This window comes from Lonchura striata, chromosome 31 (assembly GCF_050655825.1).
Source record: "Lonchura striata isolate lonStrDom1 chromosome 31, ASM5065582v1, whole genome shotgun sequence".
In the NCBI taxonomy this organism is placed as follows: domain Eukaryota; kingdom Metazoa; phylum Chordata; class Aves; order Passeriformes; family Estrildidae; genus Lonchura; species Lonchura striata.
The window spans coordinates 561,408-587,648 of NC_140733.1; the positions used below are offsets into that span (position 1 = coordinate 561,408).

The window sequence follows — 26,241 nt, forward strand, 5'->3', positions numbered from 1 at the left end:
CAGGTCCATGGGGATGCAGAGATCCCCCTGCAGGTCCATGGGGATGCAGAGATCCCCTGCAGCCCCTGGAGGAGCCGGGCCGGAGCTCGGCGATTCCTGAGAGGAGGCTGTGAGCCCGCGGGCAGAGGGGCCCCGCTGGAGCAGCCTGTCCTGGCAGGACTGAGCCCGTGGCACAGTGACCCACGCTGCAGCACTCGGAGGGGGCTGTGCCCAGGGGATGGACTCCGCTCCGAGAAGTTCCTGGAGAAGTCTCGGCCGGGAGAGAGCGCAGGGTGCAGCAGGGAACGACTCCTGTCCCTGAGCAGAGGGAGAAGCCCCGGGGGATGAGCTGAGCATGGCCCCATTCCCTGTCTCCTGCCCTGCCGGGGGAGGAGGTGCAGCTGGGAGCAGGGAGGCGTGGGGAAAGCTGCATTTAAGGCTCTGCACTGACTTCTCCTTCTCCTGCTCCGAGTCTTTGGAGTTTTCTGCCAGAAATCTCTCCCCTGCCCCACCCACCCACAGGGCTTCGGGCAGGTTTCCCTTTTCGGGGGAAATCAAAGCGAAGCTCTGATGCATAACGAGGGGCAGGAGAAGTGAGGCTCCTGGGCTTCCCGCAGAGGCGGAGGCACGGGAGGCGCAGGGCCGGGAAAGCCGTGGCGGGAGGCGCGGAGAAGTTTGTTTGTGTGGGCAGCTCAATCCCGGCTCGGCCCGGGCCCGTGCCGGGGCTGTTCCTCATCTCCGGCTTTCCCCTCACGCAGCCCGGGGGCGCCGAGAGCGCGGGGCGAGGCGGGGCCGTGCGCAGAGCCCGCCCCGAGCTCGCTGCCATTGGCCGCCGGTGCCGTCAGTCGCGGTTGCGGCGCGCTGATTGGTGGGAGCGGGGCGCGGCGCGGCCCCGGCGGCGGGCTGAGGGCGGCCGTGGCCGCGCAGCGCCGCCATTGGCCGAGCGGCTGTGCGGGCCCGGCAGCGGCGGCAGCGGCCGGAGCTCGGAGGCGGCCCCGGCGCAGGTGGGAGCCGCGCTGGGCTCTGCGGGGGCTCGGGGCCGGCTGCGGGCGGAGGGGGCGGCAGGGGGCTCCGGCGGCTCGCCGGTGCCGTGTCCGGCCCGTGCCGGCCCCGGGCTGAGGGCGCTGCGGGAGCGGCTGCCCGCGGTCTCCTTCCCGCCGGGGCCGGGCAGGAGCCGCTGCCGGAGCAGCGCTGGCTCGGCCCGGCTGCTGTGGGTAGGACAGAGGGGCTGCCCCGCGGCCGGGAGCGGGCGGGGAAATTCCCGTCGCCGGAGGTTCGTGTGCCCGGGGAGAGCGAGGAGTCCTGTCAAAGTGACTTTATTGCCGAGCAGGGGCAGAGGCCGTGGGGCATTTGCTGTGCGCTCTCTGCCGTGGCTGTAGCCCGCAGCCTCCTTTTTATCCTCATTTTCCCGGCCGCATCTCCCGCTGCCTTTGCCCACCGGCTGAGTTCCTTGGAAGGTTCCGACTTCCCGATGCGCCTGGAGCCTGTCCTCGTTAATGTGCACCCTCCTTTTGTATAACAGCCGATATTCATGGCTCTGTTAAGTCTTTGTTCTTCTCCTCGAAGTTCGGGAATGTAGCGGGACTTTGAGCAGCTGTCTGGGTCAATTTGTACCATTTATTGGAACTGATGGTTTCTCCCCTTCTCTACAAGTGCCCGGCCCTATCTCCAGGCAGATTGACTCCTTGACTCTGTTTTGTTCTTCCCGGGTCCTCTTTGGTTTTGGGATTATTCTCGGTGCCCTCATTCCCTGTCCTTTTGTAGCCGTTTGTGGATCAGGAGGCCTGGCTGCCACCTGCATGCCCTGGCTCAGCTGCTGGATGAGCTGCACTGCCAAGGTGTGGAGCATGGTAAAAAGATGAGAGTTGCTGCAGCACAGAAGAGGAGAAGCAGCATTCCTTTAACCCCTGGTGTGCTGGGGAGCCAGGAAAGTGTGTCCCATTCCCATCCTTTCCATGTTTGGACCAATACATAAACTGCTCTCCTATTTCCTTTCTTATAATTTTTAGCAGTTTTCTCGTCATCTCTTTGCCAAGAGCAGTTTGAGCCATTTAGTTTTCCACAAACTCCTCCTTTTTCTGTTCACAGATAATCTGATCCCATCTCCTGCTGAAATGTTGTGTTCCTCATTTCAGTGGCTTGGTCGGCAGGAAGGTCAGGAGCTGGAGCTGTCTGGTTGGTTCTTATTCTGAGGACAGCTTGTAATCAAATTATGCCATTCAAATGAAAAATGGGTTCTCTGTCTCCTGATATGAATTTGTGAGAAACGCCAATCACTTGGTTTTTAAAATGTTAGAAGTTTAATACTAGTAAAATGGTTATAGAAGTAGAAATACAATTAGACTACTAAAAATTTAGGGTTAGGACAATTGCAAGACATTAAAAAGCAAAGACTTACAGATGGACAGATGCTCTCTTGGGTGCTTAAGCCACAACAAGAATACCTTGTGAATAAAGGAATCGCCCCTAAAAAAATACACTGTTGCATATTCTTATATCCTTCATCGTTATGCATACATTCTATTTCAAACAAGAAACTCTGTCTGTTGTATGTCAGCTATTTTTTTTTAATCCCCACGGCATCCTCCAGTCTGAGCATGGCCTGAAGAAATTAACTTCTTCTAGTAAGAAAACCATAAATTCCTCTTCTCTGGAGAATTTAGGTGTTCCTTGAGCGAATTTAGGTGTTCTCATTCCTTTACCCCCCCCCCCCCCACACACACATGCATATTTTCTCTTTTAATTACTAAAGCTTAATTTTATCTACAAAGCTACGTTTACCATACTATTAAGATGTTCATACAGCACAAGTTATCATTATAACATAATACATATAGTAACTATCTGCACAGAGCCATATAACATGCATTTTTCACAAAATCATTTTGGTTCCCAGGGGCTGGTCCATGGTGTTGTAGGATTTGTTCTGGTGGCCGTTCATCTTTTCCCCACCTTTGGGCGCTCCCTCAAGCTGGGGCTGCATCAATTGACCATTTTTTTTCTTACTCCTTCATATATACTCGAATTCCAACTGATTTCCCTGAACTTGTTCTAGCAAAACCCCCAGTGCTCTGATACACCCTGTACAGCACAGACAGGGACAGCAGATGTTGGAGTGGGCAGAGGGATGATCCCCCCCTTATTTTAGTGAAGTTTTCCCAACATTCTCCATTTGCTGTTTCCCTTTGCAGCTTCAGCCATTTCTGTTGCAGAGTCAGAGATCCTCAGCATGGGCTCTGCCTTCAGCTGTGCAGATTCCATCTGTGCAAGCAGGCAGAGCTTGGGGTGTGGGGCAGAGGGAATCAGCCAATTCCTGCCCCAGGCAAGAAGAGCCAGGTACATTGTCCCCAGTTTGCCCCAGCAGTGTTAATTTGCATTTCTGAAGCTCCTCCTGGGTGCCTGGAATGCAGCTTCTCTTCCACAGCAGCCTTCAGCAGCCTCAGTTGTGCCCCCCCCACAACCTGCTGCTTTTTTTTTTCCTTCAAATGATCTATTTATTGTTTATGAGTTAAAGGGTCACCTTTAAATCTCATCTAGTTTTGAAAATTTTGAAAAACTCTAATCACTTGGTTTTTAAAATTTTAAAAGTTTAATAATAATAAAATGGTTATAAAAATAATAATACAATTAGAGTTAGGACAATTACAAGACCAAAAGAGCAAAGAATTACGGACGTCCAGATGCTCTCGGACACTAAGTCAAGAAAAGCTTGACTTGTGAACAAAGGAATCACCCTTAAACCAAGACACTTGTTGCATATTCATACATTCTTCATGGTTATGCATACATTCTGTTCTAAACAAGAAACTCTGTTGTATGTCAACTGTTCCCTTTAATCCCCTGGTGTCTTCAAGTCTGAGCAAGGCCTGAAGAAATTAGCTTCTCCTGATCAGAAGCCATAAATTCCTCTCCTTTGGAAGATTTAGGTGTTCTTCGAAGGGAGCATCTCATTCCTAAAAAGAAAACTCCCCCCACATACATAATCTCTATTTTAACATAATGTTGTAACCTAAAACTACACTTAACACAATACGTAAGGGAATTAATACAGCATAACTTTCTAACATGACACATATAATATTCATTGTAACATTTGCGAAAAGCCAATCATAAATATGCATTTTTCACAATCTCACCTCTTACTGCTCAAGCCAAATGATTTATAAAGAATATTTCCTGTCCTCTTGCATTCTTTGGACTCTGTTAGTAATCAAATAAAACATGGGATTAAACAAAGAAGAAATAACAAAACACTTGTAACACATAAAAGGAAGAATCCTAATTTCTTCCAGCATCCCATTCTCAATACATTACCCCACCTGCTAGTTTTTAACATTATTTTCCCATTTTTGGACTGATACCTGGGTCATAATTTTTTTCTGATATCCTTTGTTTTTTCTAGGATGACATCCTCATTGCCATCTATTTTCAACAATCTGTACACCCCATTCTTTAGCCAATAAATAGTGTAAAGCCAACCTATTTTAATGCACTGCAGGTGATGTTTGGCTTTGCAGACTCAATATTAATTCCAATGCCTGAGCAGCTTTGTTTATTATCTTCTCTATAACTGCTTGGAGTCATTTAATATGACTCAGGATATAATTTGGGGTTAACACAGAGCTAGACTGCTGTGCTTGTTTTACCTTTTTTTTTACTAACTGTCTCTTTACCGAATCTTGGACTATATTGGACTATATTTCTAAGATCAAATGTAAAACAAATCCATCTCTCCTTTTGGACATTCCATGCCCCAAGTATTACTACTTTTTCCTAAGTTCTTTGTAATGTGATAATTTTCCCCCTTTTTCCTGAAGGTACTTAATTTGGATGGGTTATAACAGTGGCTGTTGACATGGGTGTGTGTAACAAAAAGGAACTTTGGTTTCTTTCCATGTGATACTTTCTGTAGCATTTGTGACACGATCTTGCTGCTATCTCAGAAGGGAAAAGACAACAAATGAGAGACAGAAACAGGAATGACAGAGGTCTGGCGTGGCTTATACCCCCACCTCCCCTGCCTGTGGGGCTGCTGCCCACAGCAGGTACGTGTGATCTTCTCGCTGGTGAGTACAGTGCTCAATCCAGGCTTGCCCTCTGTTTCCCTTGTCACTCCTTTTTTACTCATTTCCAGGCAAATTGTTTTTGACACCTTTTAACTGTGGTTTTCCACCATTCCTCAGGTATCTCTCAGTCCACAGGCATTGATAATCCCCATCTACAAAAGCAGTTTATTACTTCAGTTTTTGAGGTCTTTCTGTATAGGGGATTGATTCAGTACTCAATACTTCTTGCCACAAGAACATAGATTTTGTGAGCTACAATGCCAATTATTCTCATAATTTAAACATTCACTTATAACCCAGCTGCCATGTCCAATATGGGGATGAATCAAATAAAGTATACAGCATAGTATTAATGGTAATTTCCCTTCTTGCCTGTACAAGTCACAGGCTAAGGCCAGACTATAAGAACTCTTTGACTCAAACACTCCCGACCCTCCTGTTTGAAGTGGCAGTGTTCCTCTGCCAAGGAGGTGTCGGAGGCGTCTCAGGGCTTATTCAGGCAGGGCTTAGAACCAGTGATGCAAGCTTTGCCTTATTTCTCAGTTAGGTGTTATTCTTTGTACCTGCCTTGGATCATTTGGCTCTTCCCAAACCATTACCACCCAGTCCTGGTTGAAAGTCAATTTGGTATCACCTGGTTTAGATGTGATAGTCCATTCCTCACGTTTCTTCACAAATTCTTTTATTTTGCTGGCATGAATTCACCCTCTTTTCCATGGTTGGGATTGCTGCTTTAGTAGTACCTGGAAAGGACTTCTTAATAACACAGTGTTAAAAGAAAAGAAAAACAATACTGCATTAACTTTCACCATTAGTTTTCTTCAAAACTTTCTGGGTTTAACTAAAAACTTTTTCTGTAGCTGCTTCTTCTTCTTGTATCCAGCTGTGCTAATTGCTGCAGAGGCCAATTCTTCTTCTTGTGAGCTATAATTAGTTAAATAAAAAAAAGACTAGCCCAAATTTAACACAAGATGTATCACATCTCTTGGTTTTTTGCTTTTTAGGCAACATCCAACTGTTTTAGTCTTACAGACCCATTCTTCAGAACAAAAGCCTCCTTTCCTTAATAACAAAAATCAGAAGGAAAAAAAAGAAGTCTTGTTTAAAAAAATAAAGCACATTGTGAGAGTCAGCTATCTCTGCTTTGATCTTATCTCTATTGGTGGTCCAGCTCTCCCTCTTTTTCACAGCTTTGCCTTTGTCTGTACTTCCTCACTCCCCTCCCCTTGTTGTCACTCTGTCTAGCAGGAATGGGGGAGAACTTACAAATAGCGACGGTATGGGGATTTTGGGGTGTATTTCACTCTTTCTCTTTCTCTCTCTTTCCCTTTCTCTCTCTTTTTCTCTCTTTTTTTCTTTTTCTCTTTTTCTCTCTTTTTCTCTTTTTTTCTCTCTTCTCTCTTCTTCTCTCTTTTTCTCTCTTCTCTCTTTTTCTCTCTTTTTCTCTCTTTTTCTCTCTTTTTCACTCTTCTCTCTTTTTCTCTCTTTTTCTCTCTTTTTCTCTCTTTTTCTCTCTTCTTCTCTCTTTTTCTCTCTTTTTCTCTCTTTTTTTCTTTTTCTCTTTTTCTCTCTTTTTCTCTTTTTTTCTCTCTTCTCTCTTCTCTCTTTTTCTCTCTTCTCTCTTTTTCTCTCTTTTTCTCTCTTTTTCTCTCTTTTTCACTCTTCTCTCTTTTTCTCTCTTTTTCTCTCTTTTTCTCTCTTCTTCTCTCTTTTTCTCTCTTTTTCTCTCTTTTTCTCTCTTTTTCACTCTTCTCTCTTTTTCTCTCTTTTTCTCTCTTCTTCTCTCTTCTTCTCTCTTCTTCTCTCTTCTTCTCTCTTCTTCTCTCTTCTCTCTTCTTCTCTCTTCTTCTCTCTTCTCCCTTTCTCTCTCTTTCGCTCTCTTTTTCTCTCTTCACATTTCAACATCCACATTCCAATATCAGTCCACTTTCTAACATTAGTCCTACATCCTGGAGAGGTGAGTCTGCCAATCACCTCTCCCTCCTTTTTCAACTTCCTTACAAATTTAATTACTTTTGTTATGTGTGTTCTGCAGGCCTTTAATTCACGGCACCCTCCGCCAAGGGCTACCAGCTACCCACACCTGACAGTGCTAAAACTAAAGACTTATTTTGCTGTCACAATTTTCCATTCACAAACTTGAAAGGGTTGTAGGAACAAGGTAAACAAAAACTTACTTCTGAAGTGATCTTGCCTGCAATAAAAAATTTGAGGCAATGCTTGTTAGTGCAATGTAATTTGCAAAGAAGCCAAGGTTTGATTTGGGAAGGGCATCTGAGGACACAGAGCATGAGTTTTACAAATCTATAATTTGAAGAGGGAATAGACAAAATGTGGATACAGTGGGGGAGACAGCAAGTAAGGAATTCATCTCTGCAATACTCTCTTTTTGACTGCCAGGAGACACTCTCTGAAGGGGTTCTTACAGTACAAACAATAACTGGATGGGAAGAGGCACTCTTGAATTTAAGCTTTGGTGTCAAAATAGGAAACTGCCCCTGAGCACTGCAGTGCTGGAGCACCCTGCCTGCAAACTCACCAGAGGCAAGCCACTGCTGCCACGCTGCAGGGCTGCCTGCAGCACAGAGGGAATCATGGCCAAGCCCTCCCTGCAGGCTTGGGCAATCCACACAAGGAATCACAATTGCTTCATAGCTCTCTAACTCATTCAAGAAATAGGAAACTGTAGTAAACAGAGATCTCCCTCACCATCTTTTTCATATGTGTGTGTCACACACCCACTGTGATGCTGGAAGTAACAAATTGTTTACATTAGAAGATACTGAAACTTTTTCTTTATTTAGCTTTGTAGTTTCCCTTTTCTATATGTAGCCACCTCCCATTGTGGGAAAAAATGAGCCCTATTTTTTTACAAGTGTTTTGTATGCACAATTTTATTTGCTGTTCTAGATACACTGCAAGTAGTTAGCACTTCCAGAAAAAACAGCAAACAAACAAAACAAAAAAACGAAGAAAGCAAAACACATTTGGGTACATGAAAAAAGAACTGGTTGGAAGGAAAATTGTTTCTCATTGACCTACCAAGCAGCTGGTGTTGCCTTTAGTTTAACTTTACACACTGAGAACACTTGATTGAACAGCCTGCGTTGACTCAAATTAATAGCAGGTTTTGCTATGTCACAGCTGTAAACTAGTTTTTCAATCCTAGAGTACAGTAAGTTATGTATTTCAAGATAAAAATCACAATGCAAATTGGAAGAAATTTAGTACTGCATGAGGTGTGCACACAATTAATTTACCTCTAGAAGTCAGTTTATGGCTTTCCTCTACCAGGATTGCAGTAGCTGCTATAGCTTGAATACACACTGGCCAGCCTTGATTTACTGGATGCCACATCTTTGATAAATAAGCCACGGGTCTCTTTACTCCTCCCCACTCTTGAAACAAAACCCTATGAGCTACCCCCTTTTTTTCATTTACATACAAATGAAAGGGTTTTGCTAGTGAAGGTAAGCTTAAAGTTGATATTGGGGCTAGTTTTAACTTCTTTTTTCTTAGTTTTTCATTACCCTTTTTGATCCATTTTATATCATCTCCCTCTGTCAGTTTTTTTTATTCAAAAATTTTACTGCCTGTGTATATCCTTCAATCCATAATCTATAATATCCCAATAATCTGAGTATCTTTCTGATTTCCCCCTTTGAAGAGGGAGGGGGAAGGGATAGAATCCCTGTGTTTCAGTCTGGGTTGAGCTTCCAACTACCCTTACTAAGCAAGTGTCCAAGATATTTTACCTCTGATTCTACAAATTGCAGCTTCCCTTTTGATACCCTTAATCTTTTTTCCCCAAGAAAATTCAAAAGCTTTATAGTAGCCTCTCCAGCTTCAGCTTCCCCAGAAAGTAAAAGATTATCCACTTATTGGATAATTTGTATTTCAGGGGGAGTGGGGAAAGTTTGTAGTATTGTTTCTAAATCTTGTCCAAATAAGTTTGGGGATTCTGTAAGCCCCTGTGATAGTTTTGTCCATCTTAATTGCTGTTTTCTCCAGTTAGTGGGTCCTTCCATTCAAAAGCAAAGATAACTTGCTCTCCTGGGCTAATGGGCAAGCCCAAAAGGCATCTTTAAGGTCTACTGCACTAAACCACTGATGCTGGGGAGGAACTTTACTGAAAAGAGTATAAGGATTTGGTACCACTGGATAGCGGGTCTGAGTTCCTTTGTTAACCTCCCTTAAGGCTTGTACCAGTCTATAGCTCCCATCAGGCTTCTTTACTGGGAGTATTGGGGTATTATGGGGAGACATACAAGGTTCTAATGTCCCATCCTTTGTTAGTCCTTCTATTACTGGCTTTAAACATTCCCGTCCTTCTAAAGATACAGGATACTGCCATACATGTATGGGACAATTTTTTTTTCCTCAGTTGTAATCTTTATGGGGTCAATATTTAATCTTCCCCTATTTCCCTCCCCAGCCCAAACTTCCTTGTTAATTCTTCTTCCATCCTCCTGGCCTAGTTTTAAAAGTCTAGCTGTCATCTTCCCATCTTCTGGAACAACCCCTATTCCTAATTTCACTTGTAAATCTTGTCCCAATAAATTGCTACCTGCCCCTGGGACCAAGAAAACATCCCTCATCCAAAATTTAGTTTCTCCCTCTATTACCACATTTTTAATAACGGGTACTGTGAAACTCTCTCCTTTTGCTCCTGTTACTTTTACAGTATCTTTGCTTACACTATAACCTTTTGGAATATTTAACATAAAGGTTCTTTTTGCCCCTGTGTCTACCACAAATTCCAATTCTTCTTCTTGGGGACCCACTCTTGAAATTATCTCAGCATTCCCCACCTGGACCAACCTGCGCCCCCCCTCGGCCCCGTGGCCCCGCGAGGGGAATTTGGGGAGGTGGGAGTGGGGCAGCGCCAAGGCCGGGCCCCCCCGCGCTGTCCTGGCGGGAGCGGCTGCAGTGCGGGCGGGACCGAGTGCGGGCGGGAGCGGCCGAGAGCCCAGCGCTGCCCCAGCCCGACCTGCCCCAGCTCCATCCCTGCCCCTGCGCTGGGATGCTGTGGGGCTGGGGGGAAGAGGGAGCCGGCAGTGGGTGCTGGGCCTGGAGGCAGGAGGAGAAGGGAAGGAGAAGCAGGCTTGAGGAACAGAATGGTCAAAGGATGCAGGTGGCAGGAGAGGGTGGGATTGTGCAGGAGAAGGAGGAATAGCAGGAGGAAGAGGAGTGTGAGGAAGAGTAGAGACACAAGAGGAGGAGGAGGAGGAGGAGGAGGAGGAGGAGGAGGAGGAGGAGGAGGAGGAGGAGGAGGAGGAGGAGGAGGAGCAGAAAGAGGAAGCAGCAGAAGGTTCCACCCCTCCCTGTGTCTGCAGCCTCCCCCCAGCCCCAGGAGCGCTGCTCCCCCCACATGCAGCAGGTGACTGTGGAGGGGAATCCACGATTTTCACAGGGTGAATCTTGGTGTTTCTGAGCTTGCTTGGGCTAAATGTTGGTGCTTTGGTTTTATGTGGCAGCTGAATCTTTATTTTTGGGGTAGGTTTTTGCTGACTTGTGATGTTTGGGGAGTTTTTGTTCTGTGTCTTGAAATTTGTGAGATTTGATTTTTGGGCTGAATCTTGGTGTTTTAGAGGTTCTTACAGATACGAGATTCCCAATGACTTCCTGAGATGAACTTGGGCAAGGAGGAACCCCCAGTCCAAGGAGCTCTTCTCTTGTTTTTTTCCCTCAAACCAGGATTTTTAATTCCGTGAGTGTGGCTGGATGGAGGAGGAGGAAAAGCCCCGGAGATGCTGCAGGAGGAGGAGCTGCAAACCCAGCCCAGGGAGCTGCAGGGATGAAAGAGCCCCCCTGAGCCAGGAAGGCGGGTGGAGATCCAGCCAGAGCTCGGAGCTGGTGGAGAAGCCTCATGGCAGGGAGAAGCCCCACAAGTGCTTGGAATGTGGGAAGGGTTTTAGCCAGAGATCCAGCCTGATCAAACACCAGAGGATCCACACTGGGGAGAGGCCCTACGAGTGTGGGAAGTGTGGGAAGGGCTTCAGAGACAGGTCTGGCCTGATGATGCACCAGGTGATCCACACTGGGGAACGGCCCTATGAGTGCTTGGAATGTGGGAAGAGCTTTGGGTGGAGCTCTACTTTGAGAAGACACCAGCGCATCCACACTGGGGAGAGGCCCTATGAGTGTCCCCAGTGTGGGAAGAGGTTTCAGACCAGCTCCAATCTCCTCCTACATGAGCGGATTCACACCGAGGAGAGGCCCTACCGCTGCCCCGACTGCGGGAAGGGCTTCAAGCACAACTCCGACCTCACCGTGCACCGGCGCATCCACAAAGTGTGGGGAGTGTGGGAAGAGCTTCTCCATGAGCTCAACCTTGGCCAAACACCAACGGAGGCACCAGTAAGGGAAGCCCTGTGAGTGCCCCAAGTGAGGGAAGAGTTTGGAGTGAGGGAAGAGAGTGCAGGAAGAGCTTGGTGCACTGCTGCAGCTCCATTCCCCATGGGAGGATCCGGGCTGGATGATCCCCAGTGACCCCCGTTGGGCAGAGCCCTGGTACCCCGGTATGGGGAATAAAACAGAGAGAAAAGCAATGGAGCTGATAAGGGGGCCTGATATCTGAGGCCTGACTGAGCAGAAACTGTGGGAGACACAGACACAGTTTGTCTCCCTGGGCAAGAAGAGGGGACAGTGGGGGGTGGCAGGGGTGTGACAGAGGGGATGAGGGGGTGACAAAGGGACAGAGGGGACAGCAGAGCCCTCCAGGGAGGGGACAAAGCGGACCCTGGGAGGACACTGGGGCCACCACAGGAGGCCACAAGTGCCACCAGGTCTGTGACACCTCCCCTGTCCCTTCCCCAGGTGTCCCCGTATCAGCTGGAGTCACGGGTGAACGTGGTGGCCACCCTGGGTGAGGTGGCAGCCACCGTGACCAGGTTACAGAGGGACGAGCAGCAGCTCATGTCCCCAGAGTCCCTGCACGGGAACCTGAGGAACTTTACCTGGAGTCTCGGTGAGACCCTGGAGCAGGGCGGTGTCACCTCCCTGGGCCACCATGGTGTCCCCTCCCTGGGCCAGGCCCTGGCCGTGCTTGGGGCCACCCCAGGGGCCACCTGGGCCGATGTGAGAGCTGCGGGCTGGGCCTGGCAGGAGTTGGTGGTCAGGCTCGAGGACAGCCGGGCCCTGCTGGCCTGGGATGCCACCGAGCTCCATGACACCCGCTGGGACGCGGCCATCGCTGCCATCCGGGCCGGGGACCTGCAGAACGTGGCCACCCGCAGGAGGACAGCTGGGAGCAGCCTGGTGGCCACAGCCCAGCAGCTGAAGGTGGCCCTGGGCAGGGAAAAGAGGGCCTTGGCAGGGCCACGCACAAGGCCCAGGTGGCTGCGGCCACCAACGAGGCCGTGGGAGAGGCCGTGGTGGCCAGCAGCCAAGCTATGGTGGCCACCAGAAGGGGACATTGGGCACAGGTGGCCCTGGGGCCGCTGGAGCGCTTGGTGGAAGAGTGTGAAGGAGGCAGGTGGTTCCCCGAGGAGCTGCAGCGCCGGCTCAGGGACATCGAGGCCATCCTGGAGGGGACAAAGAAGGCGTCCCCCGATGTCCCTGAGGCCTTGGTGGCCGAAGTGGCCGAGTTTGAGCAGCCGTGGGATGCCAGTGCCTGCCTGGGCAAGGATCACCTGCTGGGGACACTTGGGGACATCCACGACCTCCTCTTGAGTCCCTGTGGTGGCTCCGGCGGCCCTGGTGGCCCCAGCAGGCACGCCCTGGCCCAGCGGTGCCAAAAAGCCATGGAGGATCTCCCGAGGCTGCTGCAGCGATGGCACCGCTCTGATGCCATCAGGGACAGTGACATCCTGGTGGACAGCGCTGGCGTCACCAGTCCCCTCCTCGTGAGGGATCTGAGACCAATTCGGAGAATTTTCTGGGAATTTTCATGGGCATTGTCCCACATGCTGATGGGAGTTTCTGGGATGACGTTACCAGCCGCACCTGGGGCCATTCTGAGAGGACTCAGAAGGCTTTTGCATTCCCCTGCTGCCTTTTGCATTTTTCTGCTTTTTCTGTTGGGTTTGGCATTTCTCTGTTGCCTTTTGTACGTTCCTATTGACCCCCAGCATTTTGCTGAGGTGCTCATACTGATACTGATTATTGATAATTCCTTGCAGCTGCTCGCTGGCACAATAAAATCTCAGAGTTTGCATGGACAAGTCCAAGGCAGTGTGAGCTTTCTGCCAGGATTTGGGAATCCTTTACGAATCCAATTCTCACATCCCTGGGCCCCCCCGTTCCCGGCGCTGTTCCCGGGGGTCCCGCGGCTCTGGGGGTCAAAGGGGAGGGGGAGGAACCCCCGTGATGGGTGGGGGGCACAAAGGGGGGTCCGGGCCCGGTGCTCGGGGGGTCGGGGGCACTGAAGGGGTGCAGGTGCGGTTTTTGGGGGGTCCCGGTGCTCGGTGAGGGGGGGTCAGTGCTCAGCAGCGGGGGCTGTCCAGGGACCCCCCCGGCCCCCCCAAATCCCAGCCGGGTGTGAAAAACAAAGTTCACTAAGGGATTACTAAACAAAGTTTAATCAGGGATAAAAAAGGGTTTTGGGGCTGGCCAAAGAACTCGCCCTCAACTTAACCCTTTGTTCTCCGGATCCGGTTCCACTGCAGGGCCAGGAACACACTCCTGAGTTTTGACATTATTCAAACACTCCCGGGAGGTTTGTGTGTCCCAGGAACTCGTGTTTGGGTCTCACCTCTGACTTGTCTGCAGGACATTCTGTAGATTAAGTCTATATTTTTGATTTCTTCTCATGGTTCCACCCTGTTGTTTCAGGCCCCCTGATAAATTCATAAATTCTTCTGAGCTTTGTGTCACTGGTATCACCTGGTGAGGCTGGTCCACAGATGTGGGAAACAACTGAATTGTTTTACACCTGAGTCAGTCACACAAAAGCATTTTAACATTGCATAGTCGCTATTTCAATGTTTATTATTGATCTATTTAATGTTTATCTATTTTTAATATATTAAGGCCTATGATATAATATCTGTTCATTACTCTAGCAGTAAATTTGTTATATGGTGCACACATAAATGGATCGATTTTGTTGTACCAGCGAGCAGCTGCAAGGAATTATCAGTAATCAATATCAAGTACCACAGCAAAATCCTCGTGCTCAATAACAACGTGCAGAAGGCAATACAGAATTTCAAAAGCTGATTATTCTATTGTCATTTATAACCCGGCTCTGCTGCAAGGCACCGAGGGGCTCATTCAGCCCCTGACCCACCGGCACCCCCATCAGTGTCCCCAGAGCGTCCTCAGAATGTCCCCAAGTGTCCCCACTGACGTCACCCCAGGAATTCCCATCAGCATTTGGGACAATTGCAATGAAAATTCCCAGAAAATTCCCCGAATTCGTCTCAAATCCAGTGTGGTTTGGGGAGGGGGGAGAAGTGACAGCAGCGATGTCCCTGAGGATGTCACCGTCCCCGACGATGTCACAGCGGTGACATCGCTGTCCCTGCAGCAGCCTCGGGATGTCCTCTGTGAAAAATGCATATTTTATGGTTGGCTTTTGCAAGTATTAAATTGAATAGGATTTGTATTATGTTACATTGATTAGTAGTGCTGTATTAACATTTTAATGGTAGGGTAAATGTAGATTTGTGGTTAAAATGGAGCTTTTGTGGTTAAAATAGAAACTCTGTGCGTGGGAAGAAAGGAATGAGGTACTTGCACCGGGACGGCAGCCGCAGGACACCGAAATCTTCCAGAGAAAAAGAATTTACAGCTTATTGTAAATGCAGGCGAGCCGGGGGGAAGAAATGACAATGCCTGACTCCAGCTCAGAAGGATGAATGGTTTCTTTATTAGAACTATACTAATATACATTAATATACTGTTTAAAGGAGATACTAAAACTACAAACCCACTTTTTCTATTAATATACTATTTAAAGGAGATACTAAATTACAAACCCACTTTTTCTATTAATATACTGTTTAAAGGAGACACTAAAACTACAAACCTACTTTTTCTATTAATATACTGTTTAAAGGAGACACTAATACTACAAACCTGCTTTTTCTATTAATATACTGTTTAAAGGAGACACTACAACTACAAACCCGCTTTTTCTAACTCCCAAATCTAACTCCTCACAACTCGTGACCCTCTCTGAGATTCCAGCCCCAGGTGGGTTGGATTGGCCCCAGGCTCAAACGATCCTCACCAGAACCCAACCCAGCAACCACCCCACAACAATTTGGGTAACAAATTGGTAAACAATTCTCCAAACACATTCCACATGCTAAAACAAGGAGCAGAAACAGAAATTGATTTCTCTTTCGTTTCCCTCTGTGCTCCTCTGTGGAAAATGCTGGGAGGCAGAGCAATGTGCTGCCACAAGCGCTCCCTGATTAAAGGAAATTCACTCTCCGTGCCCCGCTCAGCCCTGCGGGCGCCGCGGGATTGAGAAGAGGCTGCCACTGCTCCGGGCTCTGTGACTGGACAGGATTTATGCATCATGCATGAGATCGATGAATATGCAACAGGCTGCTGCTTTTAGGTTATTCCTTGTTCAAGGCGTGGTTTTGGCAGCTCAGTGCCCGAACCATCCGGACGTCCGTAATCCCTCGCTTTTTATTGTCTTGTCACTGTCCTGACCTCATTGTCCACATTCTTATTACTCTGATTTTATCGCTGTTTTTTTACTAACTGTTTTATTACTAATAAACCTTTACAATTTTAAAAACCAACTGACTGGTGTTTTCCACAGTGCCCAAAAACATCCGGATGTCCGAAATTCTTCACTTTTTATTGTCTTGTCATCGTCCTGACCCTCATTGTCCAGATTCTTATTGCTCAGATTTCATTGCTATTTTTATAACTATTTTGTTACTAATTAACTTTTTGAATTTGTAAATTTTTAAATTTCAAAAACCAGCGAGTGGTGCTTTTCACAGTGCCCAAGAACTCCTGGATGTCCAAAATTCATTTTTTATCATCTTGTGGTGTTCTCATCCTCATTGTCCACATTTTTATTACTCTGATTTTATTTAGTATTTTATTATTTTTTGGTTTGTTTGTTTGTTTTTTTTTACTCACTATTTTATTACTAATAAACTTTTAAAATTTAAAAAACAACTGATTGTTATTTTCCACAGTGCCCAAAAACTCCTGGATGTCCAAAATTCTTCATTTTTTATCATCTCGTGGTGCTTTGACCCTCATTGTCCAAATTTTTATTACTCCTATTTATTGCTATTTTTATAACTATTCTATTACTAATTAACTTGTTTGAATCAGTAATTTTTAAAATATTTTAAAGAACCAGACTGGCATTTTTCACGGTGCCCAAAAACATCCGGGCATCCAAAATGATTTTCTTTTTATCGCCTTGTGGTTGCCTAAATGTCATTGTCCAGATTTTGATAACTCTGATTTTATTTTGTATTTTAATTTTATTATTTTTATTATTTTAATTTTTTATTTTATATTTTTAATAACTATTTTATTATTAATAAACTTTTAACATTTAAAGAACAAGTGATCAGTGTTTTCACAGTGTCCAAGAACTCCTGGGTGTCCAAAATTCTTCATTTTTTATAATCTCGTGGTGTCCTGACCCTCATTGTCCACGTTTTTATTGCTCCGATTTTATCGCTATTATAATTATTATTTCATTACTAATTAACTTGTTTAGTTATTTATTACTAACTAACTTGTGTAATAATTAGTTTATTATTAATTAACTTGTGTAATTAGTGATTAGTTTGTGATTTTACAGACCCGCGATCGGCGCTTTCAGAGCTCGCGGCGAGCGGGAAACGTTACACAGGAACGAGCTTTGGATCGATTCCTGTGTGATACTGATCAATAATCAATAATCAATAACTAATGCTGGATCGATTCCTGTGTGACACTGATCAATAATCAATAACTAATGCTGGATCGATTCCTGTGTGACACTGATCAATAATCAATAATTAATAACTAATGCTGGATCGATTCCTGTGTGACATTGCTCAATAATCAATAATAAATAACTAATACTGGAGCTATTAATTTGTGATATTGATTAATTAATAATAAATAATTGACATTGGATTGATTCCTCTGTAGCATTGATTAATAATAAATAATAATGAAGAGTGGATAAAAGTTTCTGTAATATCGAGTGATTAATAATTAATAATTACTAATATCTAATAATATAGATTGATTCCTTTGTGATATTGATTAATAATTTATAATTTATATTGGATTATTTTATTTTTAACATTGATTAACACTATTGGATTTGTTACTTTGTAATATTAATAATAATTAATAATATAGGATTGATTTCCTTGTAATATTGATTAATAATAAATAACTAATAACATAGGATTAATTTATGTGTAATATTGATTCTTAATAATCAATAATTAGTAATTAATTTTGGATAGATTTCTTTGTAATATTGATTAATTAATCCTTAATAATTAATAATAGATCAACTTATTTTTAGTGTTGATTAATTAATAATCAATAGTTGATATCGGATAAATTTATTTGTAATGGTTAATAATTAATAATAAATTATCAATAATCAATAATCAATAAATAATATTGGATTGATTTCTTTGTAATATTGTGAAAAATGCCGATTGAATGATGCACTGCTATTGATTATTGATAACTCCCTGCTATTGATTATTGATAACACCCTGCTATTGATTATTGATAATCTGCTATCGATTATTGATAACTCACTGCTATTGATTATTGATAATCTGCTATTGATTTTTTATAACTCACTGCTATTGATTATTGATAATCCACTATTGATTATTGATAACTCACTATTGATTATTGATAACTCCCTACTATTGATCATTGCTAACTCTCTGCTATTGATTTGGATTTGTGGACATGAAGGAACAATGGGAAAGGAAATCTCCTTTTTTTTCCTTTTTTTTTCCCATTTTTTTCTCCTTTTTTTGCCCCTCTCCCATGACAAAAGCGAAGATTTGATGAAAAATCGATAAAATGGGAAACGGAACTTTTTTAAAATTGCTTTTTAAAAAAAATCCAATGAACAATTGGAGCTGGGTAATTGGTTCTTTAATGACTTTAAATTCGTGCTTTGGGTTTTTTAATCAATGCTTTAAAAAAGAACCTTAAAATCCAAACTGGAACAAACTCCCCAAGTGTCACCAACCCCACCGGTGTCCCCAATGTCCCCAAACTCCCCAAATGTCCCCAAACCTCCCCAAATGTCCCCAAACTCTCCAAATGTCCCCAAATATCCCCAAATATCCCCAAACCTCCCCAAATGTCCCCAAACGCCCCAAATGTCCCCAAACTCCCCAAATGTCCCCAAACTCTCCAAATGTCCCCAAATATCCCCAAACCTCCCCAAATGTCCCCAAACTCCCCAAATGTCTCCAAACCTCCCCAGATGTCCCCAAACCTCCCCAGACCTCCCCAAATGTCCACCAGGGCCATCCCCGCCATGTTCTCCACGCTGGGACTGGTGGCACCTGTGGGGACATTGGGGACGTGTCACCGACACACCCGGGTGGCACCGACACCTCCGGGTGGCACCGAGCCCGTCCTGGTGGCACCGGCCACCCCCCGATGTCCCCAGCTCTGCTCCTGATGTCCCTTAGGAGATCCCAGTCGTGTCCCCAGTGTCCCAAACCCCATCCCCGGTGTCCCCAACCCCATCCCTGCTGTCCCCAGCCATATCCCAGCTGTCCCCAACTCCATTCCTGATGTCCCCAACCCTGTCCCCAGTGTCCCCAGACATCTCTGCTGTCCCAAGACCCTCCAAACCCGATGTCCCCAGCTGTCCCCAACCCCACTCTTGATGTCCCCAACTCCGTCCTGGTGTCCCCAACTCTATCCTCAATGTCCCAAACCCCATCCCAGGTGTCCCCAGCTCCAGTCCTGGTGTCCCAAGACCATCCACACCCCATCCCTGATGTCCCCAGGTGTCCCCAACCCCATCCCTGATGTTCTCAAGTGTCCCAAACTCCGTTCCTGATGTCCCCAGCTGTGGCCAAACCCTGTCCCTGATGTCCCCAGGTGTCCCCAAACCCCATCCCTGATGTCCCCATGTGTCCCTCACCCGCCACCACCACAGTGACCCGGTGTGGCACATCCCAGCCGGGCCCCAGGGTGGTCACCAAAGTGTCCCCCTCGGTGTCCCCCTCAGTGTCCCCCGGGCGTGGCCGGGTGTGTCCATGGGCACGGTGCTCCCAGCGGATCTCCACATCCAGCGGGAAGAAGCCGACGGCGTCGCAGCGCAGCTCGGCCGGGAGCCCCGGGGACAGCCGGGACGGCAGCAGGGACACCCGGGGAGGGGCTGGGACACGGGACAGTGAGCTGGGGATACTGGGAGGGACTGGGAAGGAACTGGGAGGGACTGGGAGGGACTGGGAGGGTCTGGGACATACTGGGAGGGACTGGGACATACTGGGAGCCCCGGCCCCGCCCATTCCCGGCACTGACCAATCACGTGCAGCCGCAGCACCTGCTGCACCTGCCCTGGGGTGCGCTCACGGAGCAGACGAAGGCGCCGTCGTCCGACACCGAGAGCGGCAGCAGCTGCAGCGACACCTCCCTGGCGCCCCCCGGCGGCTGGGAGGACCGAGGAAACGTTCGGCCTCAGCGGCGCCCCCCGGCGGCTGGGAGGATCGTGGCCGTGCCCAAAAACCCCCAGAACCCCCCCCCAAAAAAAAAAACAACACCAAAAATGCTCCCAAAACCCACAAAAATCACCCGCTAAACCCTCCCAGAAACACACAAAAAAAGCCCCCAGAAATCACCCACAAAACTCCCCCCAAAAAACCCAAAAAATGCCCCAAAACCCCACCCCACAAACCCCCCAAAAATCACCCACCAAACCAGCCAGGACTTCCCAAAAAGCCACAAAAAATGCTCCCAAAACCTTCAAAAAACTGTTCACTGCCCACAGCGCCGCCTAGCGGCCAGGAGGACCGAGGCTGTCCCATGCCACTAGGGCCCCCTGGTGGCCGGGAGGGCCAAAATCACCCACTGCCAGTGGCGCCCCCTAGCGGCTGGGAGGACCAATGCAGTTCCATGCCTGCAGCGCCCCCTAGCGGCCGGGAGGACTGAGTTTTTTCCAGTGCCCGCAGTGCCCCCTGGTGGCCGGGAGGACCAAAGCGGTTCCATGCCCACAGCGCCCCCTGACAGCTGGGAGGACCGAGGCTGCCCAGTGGCGCCCCATAGTGGCCAGGAGGCGGCCGGAAGGACCCGACCCCCCCCCCCCCGCTCGGTGGCGCCCCCCACTGTCCCTGCAGGGCTCCGCAGCCCCTCCCCTCCCCTCACCTGCGCGGTGCCGGGGGGGCTCCCGTGGCCCCCCAGGAACAGCAGCACCCCCAGCGCGGCCTCGGTGCGGCGGGTGGCGGCCGAGTCGAAGGCCAGCAGGCGCCACGTGGCGCCGTGGCGGTGCCGCAGCCACTGCAGCGTGAAGGGCTTGAGTGGGGCTTTGACAGAGGGAGTGAAGGTGGTGGGGAGTGGTGGGGACAGAAGCCACAGGGACGAGGGACAGGCATCAGAGGGGCCTGGGCAGCTGGCAGGGGGCACGGCCTGTTCCCTGGCCCAGCAGCAGGGGACAGGGGGCACGGCCTGTCCCCCTGGCCCAGCAGCAGGGGACAGGGGGCACGGCCTGTCCCCCTGGCCCAGCAGCAGCCCCGTGCCCTGCCCAAGGCGCTCCCAGCAGGGGCTGGGCCCCAGAGGCAGGGGGAGACCCCAGTCCCAGGGCAGCGTTTCTGACCCGTCCCCTGTCCAGCCCAGCCTGCCCCGTGTGCGCAGTGACCGCTGGCACGGGCTGCCCTGGACACTGTGACCTGCTGGGGACACTGAGAGCTGCCCCGCTGTGACACTGCCCTTGGGATTGCACAGGCACCAAACAAACCGCAGCCAGCACCGCCCCTTGTCATGTCCCAGGCACCGGAGAGCATCAGAGCCAGCCCCGCTCCTGGTGATGTCCCAGGCACCAGGGCACATCCCAGCCCTGCTCCTGGTGATGTCCCAGGCACCAGGGCACATCCCAGCCCTGCTCCTGGTATGTCCCAGGCACCAGGGCACATCCCAGCCCCACTCCTGGTGATGTCCCAGGCACCAGAGCACATCCCAGCCCCGCTCCTGGTGATGTCCCAGGCACCAGGGCACATCCCAGCCCCGTTCCTGGTGATAGATTTCAGGGGCACAAAAACAGTTGCAGACTTCCCATACTTTAGGGATCCATTAAGCACAGGAAAACGGCAAAGATTCATTTGTCACGTATGCATGGGAAAGGCAGAAAGGTCAGAACGAGGAAGACTTATTTTGCTTCTTCATTTTGGAGACCCCTCCCCAAAATGGACCCCCAACTCATTTCAGGGAACAGAACTACACATGCTTAATTGCCTTTTTGCCAATTAGCACATGAAGCGGAGCAGAGGAAGTGACAGGGATATGAATATGCATTCATATTTGTGTATTCAAGACTTCTGCAAATAAAAAAGCTTTGTAATACCTGTGATTTTTGCAGTGTGCATTAGGGAATTATCCCATGTACTGCCCGGCTGTCTCAATAAACATACACTTTCTAACTTTAAACCCTTAGAGAGTTTTTGTCCATCTCAGTTGGATATAGATATTAAATTGATACTCATATTTCAGTAAATCATTGTCCTAAAGAAGTCCTAGTATGTGCATTAACATGTCTTTTCTTAATATTCTAGTAATTATTCTTGCATTGTTTCAAGATAAACTGGTATGATTCAAAGAATATCCACTGAGGTACACATAGAACATCGATTTATCATAAGCAAATTGCAGTTGCAAAGTTTTTTCACTGAAATTCTGCCACTTGTCATCATTTTAAAAGTCAGCTATTAAAGTCAACAACAAAATTTCTAACTTTGAACAAAGGGAAAAAAGTATATGGTTTGCACTAGAAAAAATAGAAATACAGAAAATGTCTCCTAACCAAGATCCTTGCCCTGATCAAAACATCTCCCAATCAAGTTCTTTGCCCTGAACCTGGCTGGTAAAGAAAAATATTATCAGTAAACGTGGATGAAATTTTGCATAAGTTAATAGTATTCAAAATCCATGTTCTAATCCTATTATTATTTCTTAGACAACGAAAAAAGGGGAAAGGGGTTGGATTGAGGGTACACCCTCCTCCCCTCTGAGTCTGTTCTCATGTTTTACAATAAATCCTACAACAGTACAATACAGCTGCCTAAAATATGGACACTGGAAACCACAGACAGCATTACAAATGATCACCTGCCTCATGGACAGTTCATATAAGGACTTGATTTGTTTACAAATTATTTCTCATGTTTACAAACAGTTTTTCTGTTTACAGATTGTTTTCTGGGAGTTCAGTTTTTCCCCAAGGGATCAAGTGCTTAAAGGTTGTTTTTTAAAATTGGGTTTTTCTCTAAGGGTTAAATGGGCTCAGGGTTAAATAGCTTTCTGCTTTTAGAGATAAGTTCAATTTGTAACCAAGAAGCATTATGCCTGTGGCCTGAGTTCTCCCCTAACAGTTTCTGGAGGGGAATGCTGCAGCTCCAGTGCAAATTAGATGCACGCTGTCCTCTGTCAGCATGTTGGCAAAGGGCCCTTGCAGATGGGTGACAGAGAACAATACACAGAATTTTATAAAGAAAAGAAGGGTGAGGTGTTACCATGATTGACAGGGGTCTTGACCAATCAAATATCTCCCAAAACTGCAGGCACCTCACGGGCCAGAACCTGAAGGGGCATGGAGCTCAAACCAATGAGAGCTTCCAGGCCTGGTCTTTCAAATGCCCTGTGTAAGGGGGGGCTTGGGAAATAAAATCTCTCTGTTGCCCCATGAACTCGGGAGGAGCAGTCTTTGTCTCCTGTGCCCTCGCTGCCCCACGAGACCAAAGAGATGTTCACCAGGGCCCTCCCTGTTTGTGGCTGTCCATTGCCCAGCTGAGCAGGCAGCCAGTTGTGTTTGCAGGGAGCTGCCACAGGCAGACACACAGCAGCTGGAGATTTGAATAGCAGGGCCTGGGCAATTCTTTTTCTTTCAGAGTGCAAGAAAGACACAAAAGCACAAGGAAACATGACAGTGTTTTGGTGGAGTCTCTTTGTCCTGTGAAGTTCAGTAGCTGTTGGTGTTTCTGTGCTGCTGCTAATCCCTTCCATGAAAAAATCATCCCAGGAAGGAGCAACAACATCTGACACTCACCAAGTGTTGCCACCAGTTGCTCCAGGTGCTGCTCCCAACAGCCCCTGTAGGACGGAGCACAGCCCCCAGTGCACACCAGCTTTGGCTTCCCTCGGGCAGAGAAGCCCTTTTGGGGCACAGGTTTCTGGGCAGGAGACGGGCACCGGTGCTGCCAGGGCTTGGGGGAACTCTGCTTGGGCGGGGACTGTGCCTCACCTGCTGCTGTCAGCGCTGCCCGGGCCCCAGGGCTCAGAGCAGCATTCCTGCCCTGGCCCACACGTTCCTGGTCTGTGTCCCACGGCCGTGCTTAGGATGGCCACCATGTGGGACGTGTCCCGAGGAGGCCGTGCCAGCTTCTGTGGAGGCCCCGTGCCCTTCCCGCCGCGGCTGCGTCGGCAGCTGCGGGGGCTCCTGCTGCTCTGAGCCCGCAGAGCAGGGCAGCGTTTGCTGATGGGCTGAGCCCTTCCTAAAGATCCTGTTGGGCTGTCTGACACACCTGGGGCAAGGCATTCCTTCCACCCTGGGCCACTCTGGGGGGCTGGGGGTGGCCCCAGGGCAGGTGGCAGTGCGTGCAAGGGCCCTTGGTGACACGGTGCAGCATGGTCACTGTGGAATGGAATGGGACAGGGGATCCAAGGGCCCTTGGTGACACGGTGCAGCATGGTCACCGTGGAATGGAACGGGGCAGGGATTCCAAGGGCCCTTGGTGACACGCTCTGGCAGAGGTCTTGGCAGTTACAAGTTACAGTTACACTCCACAGTGCTCGGTGCACACGACGAGAGAGGACGCGAGAGAGCGGTGCTGTGAGGAGCCCTCACACAGCCACTCGTTCTTTGCTGACCCGGAGCTTTCCCGAGGTATTACTCCTGCAGGTGAGCTCGTGGCCAGACCAGAGCACTTGGTGACCCCTGGCCTTCCCGAGGCATCTCTTCTGCAGCTGCCCTCGAGGGCAGACTGTGGCATTTGCTTTTCACTGCCCTTGACAGGAGTCTCCTTTCCTTGTGGCTGGAGCCCCCAGGACCAGAGTGCAGGACTTGCCGTCCTGTAGCCTTGCCAAGTCTTCACTCTTGCAGGTGCCCTCAAGGCACGACTGCAGCACTTGCTGACTTGGACCTTTTCCTTTTTACCTTCTGCAAGCAGCCATGAATCCAGGCAGTGACGTAGAGCACAGACCTGCGAGCGTGCCCACACTAGCCTGGGGGAAGGAGGAGAAAGAAGGCCCTGGAGCTGCCCCAGCACAGCAGCCTGAAGAGCTGGAGCAGTTCCAGCCACGGCAGAAGGGTGAGTGGCAGAGCTGGGCCACAGGGCTGGTGCCTGCAGCCAGCTTGGCCCCATGCCATGCCATGCCATGCCATGCCATGCCATGCCATGCCATGCCATGCCATGCCATGCCATGCCATCCCCTGGGGCCATGCCCATGGACAGGATGGAATAGGGGCCGGGCAGACACCCCACAGCCGTGCTCCGTGCCCTGGGCTGTCGCGGGGCTGTCCCTGCCTGGGCAGCGCAGGGCTGGGCTGTGTTCTCCGGCCTCTCCCGCAGCCCCTCAGCTCGGGCTGCGCTCGCTCTTTGCCAGGTGCAGCCGTGCAGCGCACACGAGAGCAGGAACGCACCCGTGGCCGCTTCCGCAGAACAGCGCAGGTACCTGCAGCCATCCCCACCTGGGCTGGGCCTGCTGGCACTGCTCAGCCCAGCACTGTGCTCGGAGCACTCCATGCAGCATCCCGGGCTTCTTGCCCTTCTGCTGCAGATGGTTTGCAAATTCATGAAGAGGATTCGGGAGGAAGAGAGCAGCGCCATGGGCACCGTGCTCAGAGCGTACTCTCCCATCTTCAAAACCAAGACCAGCGCTGCCCTGCTGGATATGCTTGTGGAGGAGGGTCCTTCCAGCCCAAAGCAAGTAAGCAGCCTGTGGCCTGGCTATTCTTCTCCCAGCAATTGCTTGGCCTCCCAAGCCACGCCTGCTGCTCCCTGGGAGCCTTTGAGGCCATGGCAGTGTGGTGGCAAGGGAAGCACTTCTCTGGGGCAGCTGGGCACATTCCTTCCTCCAGTAGCTTTCCAAGTCTCCCCCGCCTTCTCCAGGTGCCGGCCATGGTGAGGTACATCCACCAGTGGCTCATGGCCAATGAGTTTCCTGAGTACAATCTGTACAGGCCCCTTCTGGATCTGACAGAGGCACAGCCCTCTGACGTGGTGATGGCTCTCCTGCGTGTGGCCCCATTGTGTGACAGGTACGGTGCCCACCTGCCCAGAGGGCTCAGGGCTCAGCAGCCCTTCCCCCTGTGCAGCCTGTCCCAGGTGTCTGACACAGAGAATTCCAGGGCCCTCTGGCTGCTCCCTTTGCCAGCCCTGGCCCCTGCCAGCCCCCCAGCGTGCTGCCATGCTTTCCCCCTGCCCCTCAGGGGCCAGTGCCCACAGGGCTGGGCTGCCTGCCTGCTGCCAGTGAGGGGCAGTGGGCAGAGGCAGGGCTGGCAGAGCAGCTCAGCTCCCCGCTGCCGCCCAGGCCACGCTGCTGTGTCCCAGACTCCTCTGAGACAGAGTTCTGACCCCACAGAGCTGCTCTGGCCATGTGGAAGAGCATCATGTGCTCGCTGAGGACTGCAGAGCCGGCCATGCTCGTGCTCCTCGATGTGCTGGGGAGCTGGCCAGAGCACAGCACGTGCACCTGCGATGGGGACCACACGGCTGTCCTTGCCCTGGCTGTGAGTTTCTGCCTTTGCTGGCCCCAAGGCCACCTCTCCAGCAGCTCTCCATCCTCCCTCCCCCTCGGCGTTTCCCTGCCTCAGGCGCTGGGCTGAAACCTGGCCTCGGGGCAGCTCCAGGGCCACCAGGCCCGGTGCTCCCCCTGCGTCTCTCCGGGCCTCTCCCTCCCGTGCTCAGGCTCTACCACATGGACACCTCGGCACTGAGCGCTGTCTCGGGCTGCTCTGTCCTTTGCAGGCAACCGTGGTGATGTGGAAGATCCTCCAGCTGCCCTGTGTGCCACATGTAGTCACCGTGCATTTCCCCGGCCTCTTTGTGCATCTGCTCTTCCAAGTGCT

At 49.5% G+C, this 26,241-nt stretch overlaps 1 protein-coding gene and 1 long non-coding RNA gene across 5 annotated transcripts; one reads left to right on the top strand and one right to left on the bottom strand.

Annotated features, from left to right (window-relative positions):
* Window positions 1–904: 904 nt before the first annotated feature.
* Window positions 905–15,748, top strand: LOC146764717 (uncharacterized). 4 transcript variants are annotated; one of them, XM_085563687.1, is made up of 2 exons: window positions 905–983; window positions 10,743–15,748. In XM_085563687.1, exon 2 carries the CDS (start codon window positions 12,440–12,442, stop codon window positions 13,412–13,414), a length of 975 nt encoding a protein of 324 aa, XP_085419813.1. In that variant the 5' UTR covers window positions 905–983; window positions 10,743–12,439; the 3' UTR covers window positions 13,415–15,748. The 4 variants fall into 4 exon arrangements, with proteins under 4 accessions (XP_085419813.1, XP_085419815.1, XP_085419812.1 ...); XM_085563689.1 differs by having other exon boundaries at window positions 10,743–11,596; XM_085563686.1 differs by lacking the exon at window positions 905–983 and adding an exon at window positions 9,952–10,425.
* Window positions 15,749–18,081: 2,333 nt separating this feature from the next.
* Window positions 18,082–19,496, bottom strand: LOC146764718 (uncharacterized). The gene is made up of 2 exons (XR_014950531.1): window positions 18,389–19,496; window positions 18,082–18,301 (listed from the first exon to the last, which is right to left on the bottom strand). It is a non-coding gene; the product is annotated as an uncharacterized LOC146764718 (long non-coding RNA).
* Window positions 19,497–26,241: the final 6,745 nt, after the last annotated feature.

Excerpts from the sequence above, each read along its gene's own strand:
- LOC146764717 (XM_085563687.1), top strand. The coding sequence starts at position 12,440 with ATGGTGGCCACCAGAAGGGGACATTGGGCACAGGTGGCCCTGGGGCCG.